The sequence below is a fragment of the Anastrepha ludens genome, chromosome 2 (assembly GCF_028408465.1).
Source record: "Anastrepha ludens isolate Willacy chromosome 2, idAnaLude1.1, whole genome shotgun sequence".
Taxonomy (NCBI): domain Eukaryota; kingdom Metazoa; phylum Arthropoda; class Insecta; order Diptera; family Tephritidae; genus Anastrepha; species Anastrepha ludens.
In genome coordinates this window covers 126,646,945-126,662,474 of record NC_071498.1, presented here as the reverse complement: position 1 = coordinate 126,662,474, position 15,530 = coordinate 126,646,945, and the positions used below count along the sequence as shown (strand labels likewise).

The window sequence follows — 15,530 nt, the reverse complement described above, 5'->3', positions numbered from 1 at the left end:
TCTTCTCAAATAACTTGCTTGTATACAAGTACAATAATATAACCTAACTTTTCATGTTTGCTTGCGAAACTTCGTAATTTGAGACTGTCTTCTTAGCTCTCTTAACCACTTCATCTACAATAGCGTCAACATAAAATTACGCTCATTTTTCTACTTCAATATGCATAATCTTCTATTCTCGCATTCATGAATATAATACTAAGTGCATATGTATGCATATCGCATAACCGCTCTGCCAACTCACTCTGCCGATTTTCTCCAGCAGCACCACATCATCATTGCTCAGCTCCCAACGTTCGCGGCAAATGGCACGTCGCAAAATGGCACCCGACTTCACCGTCACCGGTAACTCCGATTGATATTGGTGCATGATGAGCTCTTGAATACTGGGAAATGGTGGACCTTCGAAACGAAAATGCCCATCGGCGGTTGTTTGCACAATGAAATGCTTGTGTCCATTCCAGCAAACACTCAGCACAATTTGACTCTCTTCGTTGCGTATGGTCTCGCGCACTAAGAAATCACCATCGTTGTTGAGTAGCCGTACGACTTCTTCGCGAGGCAGCACGCCGTGGAACCATTCCTCTTCGTAGAGTGGCCGATTGGTGGAGAGCGACATCTGTGGAGGGAATGAGAGAGGCTTAAATAGCGGCATAGATAAATCTTATTTCATGGTGTTGGTTAATACAGCATTTTTAAAACATAAGAGCCAGCATAAGCAGCTTTAAATAAAGAAAAAAATTTACATTTACATGCCCACAGAGAAAGAGGGAGAGCGGGAAAAAAGAGAATTTGCATGAAACTACTTCACAGTGATTGTTGATAAGCATTTTGAGCAATACTTAAAATTTAAGCAATACTTGTAAGCGGGAATTTCTTTTTTTTAACAGCGACTTGCATATTTACAAATATATTTTAGATACGGCTACTATATACATACATATAATTTTAGAACACATAGTATGAATTTTACGATGCATTATTCTCCATACAAAAGAAAAATCGGCACTGTTTTCTTATCGGAGTTATTTAATTAATATATTTTAAGACGTCCATAGAAATATTTCGTAAAAATATTAAGATTTACATGAGCTGGACTGTTGTGAATATATCTCCGACAATCGAGCTTTTATACATAAAACTTATTTTTATTTGTTTATTTATTTGAACAAAAAGTATATGAATAAAAATTCTTACCGATTACTAGCACAAATTAATTAAGATTTCAGAAGGTTAATGAAAACATCATAAAAAATAAAAAATAAATAATAGTCGCGTACACTTCTGTTAGGAGTTTGGCTGAGCTCCTTCTTCCATTTGTGGCAAAAGTCTTGATGTTGTTGCAGAAATGGAGGAGCCTACAGTTTTAAGCCGACTCCGAACGGCAAATGTTTTTTATGGGAAGCTTTTTCATGGCAGAAATACACTCGGAGGTTTGCCTGCCGTCGCCTGCCGAGGGGCGGCCGCTATTAGAAAAAATTTGTTTTATTATTCGATGCTCATGCACGGATATTCGAATCTACACACTCCCGATTCGTAGACACACACCAACATCATTAGACAAAGAAAAATCAAGCTCTATAAGAGATGAAATCTGGCTGAACTCATTAAGAGCGCGAGCAATTGGTGCGTTTCGAGCGTAATTTGTTTTGCCGAGTAATTTTGTTACTTCCATAAAAAGGAAAGAAATTTCGAAGCTATCTTCTTGGAACACTAAAATTTGTTTTTTCCAGAAGGGCAGCATAGTCACAATCTCCCTTGTAATGCCATATATATATACGAGTATATATATAATTGGCGCGTACACCCTTTTTGGGTGTTTGGCCGAGCTCCTCCTCCTATTTGTGGTGTGCGTCTTGATGTTGTTCCGTTTCAAGCCGACTCCGAACGGCAGATATTTTTATGAGCAGCTTTTTCATGGCAGAAATGCACTCGGGGGTTTACCATTGCCATATAGAAAAGTTAAAAAAAAAATTTTCCCAGATTAGAGAAGAGTTTGAAATTCAGAAGTCCATACACAAATTTTATAAAATATTAGGTTGGGGGAAAATATATTATATTTACTTTTTTGGCGTACAATTTTTGCGCGAATGCTTTAAAACTGTTTTAAGGTCGATCTTTAGCTCTTGGGCGATGCTACGACTACTAAGATGCAGGTCAACTTCGATTATTTCTGTGAGTTTATCGACTTTTTCGATTCGATTTGCTTTAACATCGAAAATGCCTGAACGGAGTCGACGCAACCAAAATTGCACGTAATTAGCTCTCACAGCATCGGCACCACAAACACCATTCACAATTGCGGCGGCCTGGCTTGCATTTTCGCATTTTTGCCTTTATCAATTGTAAAACGTACCGAATTTTCGAATTTTATCTTTGTTGACTTCCATCGATAACACCCTGTAACTCACATTTTTTTTAGTGTGCAATGTCACCTTGACAACGAGCATAAACTGTAAATTGTTTGATGGATACTTTACGAGATATCGATCACTACGGCCATCTACTTAGAAAATAATTAATTTCTTTTTCTCGAAACTAATATTACCAGCTAGACTTCTGAGGTATAATGGGGAAATTATTTTTTTGCAGAATCATGTATCAAATTTTTATGTGCAAATATCAGCAAAAGTACGTTCCGTTGATAAAATGTGTAGCCATTTTTAGGCATACCTTTTAAAGTTGATCTTTTCTATAACAGAGGTGACTGTATGTGACGGTATTTTCAAATCGATCCAGCTCACGTAAATTTTAATGCTTTTCCGAAATATTTTGACGGTGGTCTTAAAATATACTAAGTTTTTTCATTCCGGTGAAAAAATATACATTTTTTAGGTGAGATACACGAAAATACCTAATAAATATGAACTATTATAGTTTGTTATGACCGATTAAAAATATGAAGGTGTTAGAAAAATTATTAGTATTTCATAATATATTTATATAAGCAATATGAATTAGTTTTAATAATATACACTAATGTACATACAAGTTGGCGCAAAATCATTCATCCAATTCGCCGCTGTCTGGTTCACTAGTGCCAAATATGATTAACATAAAACGCCGTTAGGAAAAATTATAAATCTGGTGATAGGGTGATTAATTTTGTGCCACCTTTTATATGTAAATATATTATAGTATAATCTGCCGCGGATTGAAAAAATTAGTAAAAACATTAGCGCTTAAATCACCCATAATTAAATTTAAGTTCTAAAGAATTGCTAAAATATTGGAAGTTTGAAAGACATTTATCGACACGAATGTTATCTCGTATGATTATTCACAATATTCAACATTAAATTGAGTTAATTTTTGTAAAATATGAAAACGTTTAATTATCACTAAAGTACCATTAAGAGGTGTGCAACATCTGAGAACTTATAAATTTACAATAAAGTTAATGTCGTTCCACATATGGAAGGACCTACAGTTTTAAGCCGACTTCGAACAGCAAATAGTTTATGTGAGGAGTTTTTTTCATGGCAGAAACACACTCGGAGGTTTGCCATTGCCTGCCGAGAGGCGACCGCAAATGAGTTGCTATCATTTGGTGTTTCACATCCGAGGTTTCGCGCCAGGGAACTACTGAGTGACAGTTACTCATCAATCCATTCACCTACGGTGGTCCTCCATTTGGCTACACCGTAGTATCTATAATCCGAATTTCTTCCATCAAACCAAACAGTAAGTAAGTAGTGACATGTGAGTAGGCAGAAACTTTTGCGAGGCCATAAGAGGCCAGAAGAGTGGAAAAAAATGTATGACTTCTTTCCGACGATAATGTACTAACTAACATATCGATGGCTTAATATAGAAAAGGCGTATCTACATTTTTTTCGAAATCGCGTTTTTAATGTATTCTGGTAGACCACTGTCAAATACACCTCCCCTTAAAAAATTAGTGGGCTATGATCGCAAATAACGGATTTATAGTGTATATAAAAAAAGCCCTAACTCATTCGAAGTTTTTTTTGAAAGAAAAAAGCCCTAAGTCATTTAAAGTTGAATTTAAAATAGACACACAATCAAAGCCACAACAGAAATTGGTTTTTGCTTGGCGAATTTTTTTGTTCCAAAAAGGAAAAATACTGCTAACAAATCCGAATGGAAACAAAATGTAAATAAAAACAAAAGAATGGAACGCGTGGAATATTTGGGTATATCAAAAAAAGAATTTTATCAAAAACCTTCTAGGCAATTAGGAGAGCCATTTTCATCACGATTTTGAGTCCACGCGAAAAGAAATTTTTAGTTTGTTTTGGGAGATGTCCTGGAAGCAAAAGAGGCAGTATGTTGCAGGTCTTACAAGCTTTTCTGAAACAAAACGGAAAACGTCTGAAAATTCGAGACGGAATCAGTCCATATCATATTTCTTGAGTCATAATTCAAAGCGATTATGAGCGTGCCGTGAAATGTTTTATTCAACACTAGGAGTAAAGGAAAAGATGGTTCGAAATTGGATTAGCAGTGGCGGTAAACACGGTACTCAATGCAGTCTCGATAAAGCTTTAATTTTGCGCAAAAATGCTAAGCGATCATCAGTTATAGGTCAGCGCAACAAAAACCGACGTGACTTTCTAAAAAAATGGGTAGAGGAGTTGTCAAAAATGGAGTCACATTATTGTCGAAAAGATAGCAAAAAGTTTTACTTCGAATCAAAGTTTTCCTCATATCAGGAGATTTACAAGCTTTATGTCAACGAGTGTGAATCCGAAAAAGAAAATGGAAGCCTAAAATTGTCGTACCCAATATTTACGCAATTAAGAAAGGAATTAAATAATTCTATTTTTAAGCCAAGAAAAGATCAGTGCAATTTATGCGTATCACATAAAGCTAATAATGTTTCCGATGAGCAATACGAAAAACATAGAGAAGAAATCGGAAAAATGCGTGTAGAAAAGCAAAACGATATCAAAAATGCTAACGATCCATGCTCGATCGCCTGAAACCCATCAGATTTTTATTGACTCGAATGGTTGCTTTCACCAAAACCGTAATACTGTTTTGTCTAACGCCTTGTTGAATTTTTCAAAGGAAACCGAAATAACAATTGAACAGAAGTTTTTAATAAGTGGTCATACGCAAATGGAATGTGATGCAACGCATTCCCTTATAGAGAGGTGAATATTGCACACTGAAACAACTCTTTAGATATATATACTTAAGCTTTTCTTAAATTACAGGCAGGGACATTGGAGATCATACAGTAAGCATGCTTCGAGCCTTGGCGTATGACTCGTCAGGATCAATTTATTTTAAAACCAATGTAACAGATGAATATCAGTTACTCCCACAGAGATCGAAGTTTCCGATTAATAATGTGTCCCCCGATTGTCTTTATAAAGAGAAAATAGCCATATCTAAAAAAAAGTGGGACCATTTGCAAGATCTAAAAAAATTTCTTCCAGCAGATTGTCACCATTTTTATAATTATTTACCTTATAAAACCTAATTTGTTCTCAGTATAATAACATCTGCCTTGAAATATGTATTTTAGTTTTAATTAATATATTTATTTATTTTACTTCAAACATGAACTATTATAATAGTTTGTCCGAATTTTAACTTACAACAAAAAGCCCTATCTCAAATATCTTCAAAGAAATTAAAAATAATAACAAAATTATACCAGAATTGAATTTGTTACCTGTTTTGAATAAAAATTGCAATAGAAATGTGTTTTGCATCTCAAGTTTTTAAGGTTTTATTCAGTTTTTTCCTTCTCCTGAAAAGTAACGAAAAGTGTAGATACGCCTTTTCTATATTAAGCCATCGATATACAATATATCTCATTTTGTGTGTGACTATTTGAGCCTTGTAATATACGCAAATATTGTTCCACATGCTCCGATTTACTTGACATGGCTCCATGTGGCTCTTACCTGTTCTCAAAGCTTAAGTTAACAATTGGTGCAAAGCGTTTTGAGGCAACTGCATGGCAATGGAGAATTCACAGAAGGAACTGATGGGGAATTGAGAGACACCGCAAAAAAATTTTAATCGGAAGTATTTATATATGTGTATTGTATATAAATACATACTAATTTCGTAATTTAGCATCGCACATACTCCACCTTTCCAGATACATTTTGGCAGCGATTACGAAACAGAAAAATTGGCAAATATTTAGGAGTATCAGAAAAATTGTATACATATGCAATATTAGTTTCGGGAAAGAGAAATTCATTCCTTTTGCGTAAAATTTTTGCGCAAATGGTTTAAAACTTTTTACTTTTTTTATGGTCGATATTTATCTTTAGGGCTTTGCTAAAACTACCAACATGCCTGTCAACTTCGATTATTTCTGTGATTTTATCGACATTTTCTTTAACATCAAAAATGCCTGAACGGAATCGACAAACGGCACCATAACCACCATGCAAAATTGCAGCGGCCTGGCTTGCATTTTCGTCTTTATCAAAGCAAAACTGTAAAATGTAACGAATTTTCTCTTGGTTGACTTCCATTGTCAACACCCAGTAACTCACAACTGAATGCAACAAACAAAAAAACAGCAAACGAATTTTATTTTGTGTGAAATATCACCTTGACAACGAGCACAAACTTTAAGTTGTTTGATCGATACTTTACGAGAATTCGATCACTACAGCCATCTACCGAGAAAATAATGTATTTTTTTCCACCAAACTAATATTTCAAAAATAGGAAGCACCACTGAATCTTAAATAAAAGTGACAGCCGGTCTCGTCTAAGCAGAATTCGACACATCTAAGATTACATATACGCAGTTATGAAAAAAATCGATTGTTTTTATTGAATTTTTGTAATGTACATATATTCAAAAGTATACGCACGAAATTTGAAGTAGATCTAAGCAATACTTTCGGAGTTATACCTAAATATGTAGAGATGCCTCGGCACGTTTTAAGGTAGGTATTGAAACTTTAAACGTGTTTTTTTCAAAACGGCATTTTTCAAGTCGGTGTACACGATATCCCGAAAACGGCTTGTTTGATCGGTCAACCGTTTTAACTCAATCTTTAAAGATACATTTTCTAGTAATTAATCGTTCCTTTTGTAAATCTGATACTTATTTTCCATTTTATAATCAATTTACGGCCAAATTTTAACGTAAAAATCGAAATCATTTCTTTTAGAAGCTGCCATTTTGTGAAAATTCACTATTTTGATTAGCCGAACTATTAATTACTAGATAATCTAATATATTAACAAAATTTGTTTGGTTTTTTGATTTCAGATAATCCAATCCTGAGTTACGATGTACACCGTAAATCGTCTTTTTTTAAAGGAGGTTCCAGAAATCGCCTGCAGCGCGCTCTATAATCAACATTTTCATAAATAAAAAATTTTGTTACGTTCTTGAAGGATGCTTTTATAACCGCCAAAAATTTTCAAATTAAAATATTCTGAAGTTTCTTCAGGATAAATCCTTGACAACCCGTCTTTTATTTGCTTCATAACTGCGTATAACCCCTTAATAAAGCTTTAGTGCGCGAATTGTTCAATATAAAGTACTCAAAAAAAGTTTAAGCTATGAAATTGATTCTTATGTGACTTAAAAAAATGTATTGGGTATGTAAATTTGGCTCCATTCAATCATTCTTTTTATTTTCGATTTTCCATTTCCTTGTTTTTGGGTTTTTAAATTTTTCCATGAAACGATTTTTATTATCGAAATATCGATTACTAGTTTTCCGTCACTAGTTAGTGAAATAAACAATATATTTACTTAAATCTATATTGCTTCAAATTCATATTTGACGTTATAAAATTTATATATCGTAATTTCAGCTAAATTTAGAAATGGTTGGCTACTTTTTAAACATAAAAAAGAAATAGAAAAAAACACCTACACACAAGGCGCAAAGCGCAAAGCAAGAGAATACTACATGGAATATATCACGCTGTTAAATCTTGGGCGGAAATACATTTCAAAGTAGGGGTGTTCTTTTAAACACATAGAAATTTCGACTTAGGTATCTAAAAAAAAGGCTGTTTAAGTGAAGATATGTGTTTGACAGATCTGTGTAGTGTATATAAATTGTCATTGGCGCATACATTCTTTGCAAGATGCTTGGCCGAGTTTCTCCTCCTATTCGGGCGTGCGTCTTGATATTGTTTCACAAGTGGAGGGACCAAGTGGAGTGGAGTCCCTCCAAATGGGAGATATAGTTTTTATGAGAAGTTCTTTATAGCAGAAATACAATCGGAGATTTGCGCCGATCTGTTAATAGGGGAAGGCACTTTTCTATCATTTGCTGGTTTATGTCCATAAAAGTTACTGCACATACTTAAAAAACACCCGTTATTATTATTATTTAGTAGAAATGTCAACAATCTATATATCTTAATACAAAACGAAAATTACTAGCAGCCGTTATTATTTTTAAGTAAACAGCTACGTATGATGTCTATGTACTAGGTTGTTCACTAAGTTTTGTTCGATAAGAGAAGGCGTTGTTACTAGCCTATTTTTTTTTACGTTGGTACACTTTTCTCATGAACGTATGTTGTTTCATTTCAATCTGTCAATTCATCTATCAACCCATTTAGTATCGAATAGAATTTTCTACCAGGGAACAAATAAGTATTGTGCAGTGATTGAGTACTTATTTTTTGAAGGTTTAAAAGCAAAAGAAATTTATGAACGAAATGTTGAAAGTGTATAAGGACCTTTGGTAATCAATTAGTACAGTAGAAACATGGATGCTGAACTTAAACGTGGTCGCACAAGCCTTAAAGACGATCCACGTAAAGGACGTCCAAAAAGCAACAACAACAACAGAAATCGTAGAAAAAATACCGGAAATCGTATTGAAAAATCCTCGGGTGATTAAAAGAGATTTAGTAAAAATCCTAGGCGACTGTACTAAGTGATTCAAAATTTGGTTGAAATTTATGCAAAAGAGTATCGATCTTTATGGAGAATTTGTTGAAAAACAAAAACCCCATTTTCAACCAGCAATGCCATTTTTTCGTAGTATAAATAGCAGCCAGAATTATAAATACCAATCTTCGTATTTTAGGTGATAATTGGGCCGCTAACAAGTACATTTTTGGTTTATTTGAAGGCGGCTAGCTCTGCCTGGTATATGCTGTGTTAAACAATACGCCTTTGATAAAAGTTAATGGATGGTTCCCGTCAAAATGTCCATTATCCCGTCTCTTCTTTTAATTACAAGTAGAAGCCCTAGGAATCTCATTGGGATGTGTAGGCAAATTTTTGACTGAAGTATTTGGTTCCAGAAAGCCGTGCGCTCAATGGGTGCCACATTCCACACAATCGAACAAAAACACATTCGAGTGGAACTTTCTCAGCAACATTTAGCGCGTTTTCGAAAAAAATAAAGTACTTTTTGCCCGTCGACTCATCTCTGCAGAGGAGATCATGAGTCAAAACAAGAGGCTACAGCATGGTGTGAACCTAGTTCTTCAACTCCGAAACGAGTTCGTGTCCAGAAATCGCCCAAGAAGCTATTGGCGTCAGTGTTTTGGGATGCGAAAGGAGTTTTGTTTGTTGATTACTTGAAAACTGGTGAAACAATAAATTCTGAATATTACTTACCTTAGACCAACTGAATGAAAAAAATCGTGAAAAAGGCCCAGTTTGGGACAATTCATAAAATCTATGAATTAAAGTTCGAATTGTTGGAGCATTCAGCGTGTTCACCAGATTTGGCCCCTAGCGACTTCCATCTAGACGGCTAGACTTAAACAAATTCATTCGTGGGAAGCGTTTTCCATCAAATGATAGGTCATAACTGCTGTTGAAGCGTATTTTACAGCCCTTCATATATTGGAATCTCGTTGGAATAAGTGTAGGAGACTTTACTTAATAATAAAGTGTATTTCAAACTATAAAAGTGTGTTTTTCTTATCGAACTGCAAAACTTATGGGACAACCTAGTGCATGTATTGGTATGTCTATGAGTGTACTTGAAGCAATTCAAAAAATATTTTTCTGGTACTAAAAGTGACGTCTTCCACATCCGGTTGAATTAAGGCAACATGTGGAGCTGTAGGTGCTTTAGGGATTTTGGATATATTTACATAAAAGGCTCATAAGTAGAGACCGACGGAGCATCACTTTTTGATGCCGAAGCCGAACGGAACTTAACAGAACTGTGGCCAATTTTAACAGTATTCGGCCGAAAATAAGCAAAATCGATCATTTTCAAAGATACAAAAATAGATGAAGACTTACAAAAAAAGTTAGCTTTTTTTATTAATAAGACGAAACGAAGGTACAACAAATTGTTAAAACTGCATTAATCTTAATTCATCTTTAAATAAGAGAATTGAAATGTTTTCCGATTGATTTGTAGATGTGTACTTCACATAAAATATAATATAATAAAAAAATAAAAATAAAAGAAATACATTATTTTCTCGGTATATGGCCGTAGTGATCGATATCGCGTTAAGCATCGGTCAAACAATTTAAAGTTTATGCTCGTTGTCAAGGTGATATTTCACACTAAAAAAATGTTTAAGCTGTTTTTTGTTTATTCCATTCAGTCGTGAGTTACAGGAAGTCAACCAAGAGAAAATTCGAAAATTTGGTACATTTTACAGTTTTTTTTGATAACTACGAAAATGCGAGAATTCAAGCCAGGCCGCTTAAATTTTGAATAGTGGTTATGGTGCCGATACTGCAATAATTAATTATGTACAATTTTGGTTGCGTCGATTCCGTTCGGGCATTTGCGATGTTAAAGAAAATGTCGTTAATGTCAAAAATGTCGATAAACTCACAGAAATAAGCGAAGTTGACCTGCATCTTAGTAGTAACATCGCCCAAGAACCAAATATCGACCATAAGGCAATTAAGACCGTGTGAACAACAAATTTACACAAAACTAATAGATTTATTTTTCCCCACAGAGATATACCAGGGAACTGTAGGGCTGACCAACTGGCAAAAGAAGGTACCTGTACATCTCACAACTTCGAAGCTTCTTTTTATTCACGCACAAATCAATTATGTGAACCAAAGTGGGATTAGTGCCAATGCCTGTGAAATTGCTAAGCAAACATGGCCAAGGCTAAATTTACGTACGTCTATCCAAGAATATTATAAAATTACGTAGACTTCAAATTAGGACCTTAGTAGGGGTCCTCACAGGTCATTGTCACATAAGAAATCACGCAAGGTGAGTGGGCGTTTATGTGCATGATTTCTGTCGTAGCTGCAGGAATGAGGAGCAGTTGGAACCACCTATCCGCCCAGAAGCAGGAACCTATATTTAAGATCCTACTTGTAATGAATATGGATAAACTATGCACCTTAGGTATCAACAACCTTTTACGCTTTGTCCAAAGCTCAGAATGGTTCAAGCGGGAAGGGGAAATGTAGCCCAGCTGCTGCGGCGAACAACAGCTAAGTGGCATTGCTGTTCCTATGTGCGATGTGGCTGCCAAACCTAACCTAATCTTCCCCAAACTAAAGTTTGATTTTGAATTTTGTACATAACTTCCAACCAGTTGATGAATTGTAAAGGACTAAAAAGTCTTACCGACATGCCCTCATTTTTAATAATGTAAATAAATAAATAAGATTGGATACACATTAGTGGTGCCAATAAAAGTAGTTTGCGTTATTTTGCTATTTTTTATGTACACATTTTTCGTTATTTTTTATTACTTCTTAACACAATATTGTTTTCATAGCTTCCTAAGCGCCCTCATTTCTATTTCTTGTTTTCTCATTAAAAGTATACAACACAACAATAAAACGATTATTTAGTTGTGTGATTAAAAAATAAAAATAAAAAATTATAAAACAAAAAACTAAACACTGCTCATTTGCAACCTAAGCAGCCATGAAGCTTACGAGTATAAACGATTTGGGCCGTTTCTTTCTAGCTGGCGCCACCGGCGGCCCTATGATTTGTGTCGGCGATGTCAGTAGTTGTGAGGAGCTACAACTGCTCAGGGCCGACGAGCTCATTTTGAAGAAGTTTAAATGCTGTAGAATTCCCTCCGTTTTCGTTATTTATTTGTAATCTACTGCCACTTTCACTTTAAAACAATGCGCGGGAGCGATTTCACTGCGTATTTCGTGTGATTGGCAAAAAACAAAATTAATAAACAAGAATTTCTATATTCTTTATAATATCGAAATTATTTAACATTTATTTGCAGTGGTTGACGTACAACGCGAGCACCGATTGGCTATAAAGGAACAACTGAATGCGGCAAATTTTCAGCAATATTTAGGTACTAAAATTTGTGTATAAGTTTATACTTATATGAAAATGAGACATTTGCAAAGAGTTGAATGAAAATGTCATATACATAGGTATATATGTATGTGTGCACATATGCGGTAAGAATATTTCCGCTACTCTAATTTTCCTGCAAATACACTCGCGCACTTGAATTTTCGCTCGATCGGAGAGCGTTGGCCTATTTAGAGAAGTCTAAATGGTTATGCGGCATAATTTCGTGCTCTGTTATTTTTTTCAAAGCAAATTGCTTTTTCATTCCTATTCCCATGCCCAGCCGGTGGTGACATTCAGCTATAATATTTGGTAGTACATTTCACGAAGAGAAATAAATAAATATTTTGCTTATTTGTTAATTCAGTGAATAGATGCTAATTTTAGTCTAACCACAAAATAATTGATTCTCATTGAAGAGATTTTACTTGCTCTTTGTTGCCTACGTAAAGTGCCTGACAGTGGTTGGTGACTCAATATTGGCAACCAGCCAAAATTCGATTTGCTTGATTTTGAGCAAATAACCAGAAGTGAATTGAACCGGTGTGTGTGTGATTATAGTCAACTAAAACAGGTGGAGATGCGTTAAAGCGTCCAATGTATGACAGGTCGTTTCTGTTCTGAGAAAATTTGCACTTAGAACAAGTCTAAATGGGGGTAGTATGCGGGGAAAACTGAAGAATCAGTGTGGACATGGAATATGAAATTCTGTTTCAACACTTTTTTGACATACTATGATAGAAAAAGCATCTGGGGGTCTGCTTCAGTTTTCGACTCTTAGACTACTGTAGTGTTTTCCAGGCTGCACTGATGGCAATAATGAAATCCGCGATGTCTGGAAATGGTATCGAGATTTTCACTGATAGCCAGGCGACGATAAAATCCCTCACAAAGCAGTCGACAACGTCCAAGGTAGCCGCGAAATGCCGCACATCTCTTAACGAGGTGGTTGAGTTATTTTACCTAAAGGTAATATTGATACATGACTATTGCGACATTGAAGGTAACTGCAGAGCTGATGAACTAGCGAGACTTGGCACCAAATTGAATGATGAGTACATAGACAATGACATAGGCATATCCTTACAAATATGTAAGCTACTTATCCTTGAAGAAATCGTAAGAACAGCGAACGAAAGATGGCGTAATGAAACGACCTGCAGAATCGCTCGACAATTGTGACCGACTCCCAATGTGAAACGCACTGAATCTCTGCGAAGTCAAAATAAGCACAGTTTTAGCACACTGATTTCAGTCATAACGGGGCGCTGCGTTGTATGTAAATACGTCCAAAGGATGGGTGCAGAAATCAGGGATATTCTAAAAGTTGTGAAAAGCACACACTGTGCCCAACGGGACAACCGCTTGAGCCTAACCTAAATATTATAGAAAAATATGTTCTTTAGTATAAGAAAGAATATACTTTACGTAAAGAGTTTTCCAATAACATTTGTTACAGGTGAATGGATTGCGATATCGGGAGATGATTAACGATTTTTTATGGCTGGATTTGGATGGTATTGATCTGGACAACGTTTATTTTCAACAAGACGGCGTTACGTACCACGAAACCACTTATTCTTTACGGGAAAAGTTTCCGGACCGAAAAAGTGATCACAATTGGCCACCGAGATCTTGTGATTTAACATCTTGTGACTTTTTTCTTTAGGGTCACGTGAAAGAAAAGGTCAACGCCAACAGCCCAGGGTCGATTTAAGACCTCAACGATGGAATTTGTGAGGCTATCAAGGACAGAGGTCATGGTGGTCATTTGCCTGATATTACTTTCCACTATTAACGGCATACCTTCTTCTTTATAATGAAATAAACATCCGATCATTTGTATTAAAAAATGCCATTTTTTTAATATCAAAATAGCAACTCGTATTAAAAACCCCTTTAGATAAACCTTTACTTAAAACTTTACTACTTTTCTGAATATATTCCGGGAACTTTTAGGCCAAGGTGATATTTTTTTAATAAAGCATTCAAAAATTATCTGCACATATCAGATAGCCGAAACTGCTTAGAGTACAGTTTTTTTCTTTTGGCTTAACTGTGATGCAAAATTGGGTATTTAGACTTAGTTTAACTAGAAACCAAAGTTAAGATTGGACTGGAAAATTGGCCCTAAGTATTTATTATCTATCCGGGGTACAAATATTAATTTGTTTATATTTCACTATTTTGTTACTGTTTTTTATCTTTTAATGAAGTGTGCCAATACTTTTGTTTCGTTGTAATAAGAAATTTTCTTTTATAATTAGTATTGGTTGAATATAACGGATAATAGAATGAAGTAAAGGGAATATAATAGACAAAACATATATCCTTCTGTCTAGCGAGTTTTTTGGTATTTAAAATCACTTCATACGTGGAATAAAGTAAAGTTAAAGTGGAAGTTTCTTGCTGTGCCAATACTTTAGTTCATCACTTACTTATTATGAGTGTTTGCTTTGTTAATATTATTTGTAGTATTATTTAAATATCATACATTTTTATAGTCGACGCGAAGCCCACCTTTCCAAAAGTGAGGACGGGCCTACATTTCTATCTTATTGGTTTATTAGATGTGCTCATTCGTGAAGTTGATATGTACAAATAAATTTATATATAAGTACACTTATTAATAACTAAATAATATACATATTTTTTTAAATTTGCTTTATAAAACCTCCAAATAAATGATTGCTAGGATCGTTTTAAAAAAATAAATAAATATATGGTAAATAATATTATTTACATCATGTACTCCATGCTACGAAAAACATTTATAAGCAACAACTGTTTCTCCAAGTATACCAATAAGAGCAAATTATGGAAATGAAATCCCATATATGCATTAAGGATGGCAATTTTTTAATTTTTATGAGCCCGGGACAGCAACTTTTTTACCATATTTAAAATGAAAATTATTTTATTAAAACAAAATAAAAGAAGATAATTAAATTTATACTAATTTAATAATGCTTTAGTGTGTATGCGAGGTGTGTTCAAAAATAAGGTGAATTTTCAAATTTTGCGGGCTACGTACATTCGACTTACATTTTATATTCACTCGCCTCGAAGATTTGTTCACGATTTTAGCGATATTGCATGTTTAGTTTGTTTGTGAGAGGCATACATAAGTCAACTGTTTCGGCGATTTTCTGCCATCGAAAAAAATGCATCAAAGAAGTTGTACCAAGTTTTGTGTTAAAAATGGAATTAAGTGCTCAAAAACACTTGAAATGTTGACAGTGGCATACGGTGAGAGTACTCTGAGTCAAATGTTCGCAAGTCGTACAAGGTTTTCACAGAAGGCCGACACGACGCTCGCTCTGGATG

At 34.8% G+C, this 15,530-nt stretch overlaps 1 protein-coding gene across 10 annotated transcripts in view; it reads right to left on the bottom strand.

The window, feature by feature from the left end:
- The window catches only part of LOC128855303 (tyrosine-protein kinase Fer), a 173,373-nt gene that overhangs the window by 7,512 nt on the left and 150,331 nt on the right, over positions 1-15,530 (bottom strand). For 8 of the 10 annotated variants that reach the window (XM_054090091.1, XM_054090089.1, XM_054090094.1 and 5 more), the window contains one exon: positions 245-619. In XM_054090091.1, coding sequence (XP_053946066.1) covers positions 245-619 — 375 coding nt within the window. Of the gene's footprint in view, positions 1-244; positions 620-2,064; positions 2,506-11,815; positions 12,226-15,530 lie in introns of those variants that run through there. The other 2 variants (XM_054090096.1, XM_054090097.1) reach the window with 2 other exon arrangements.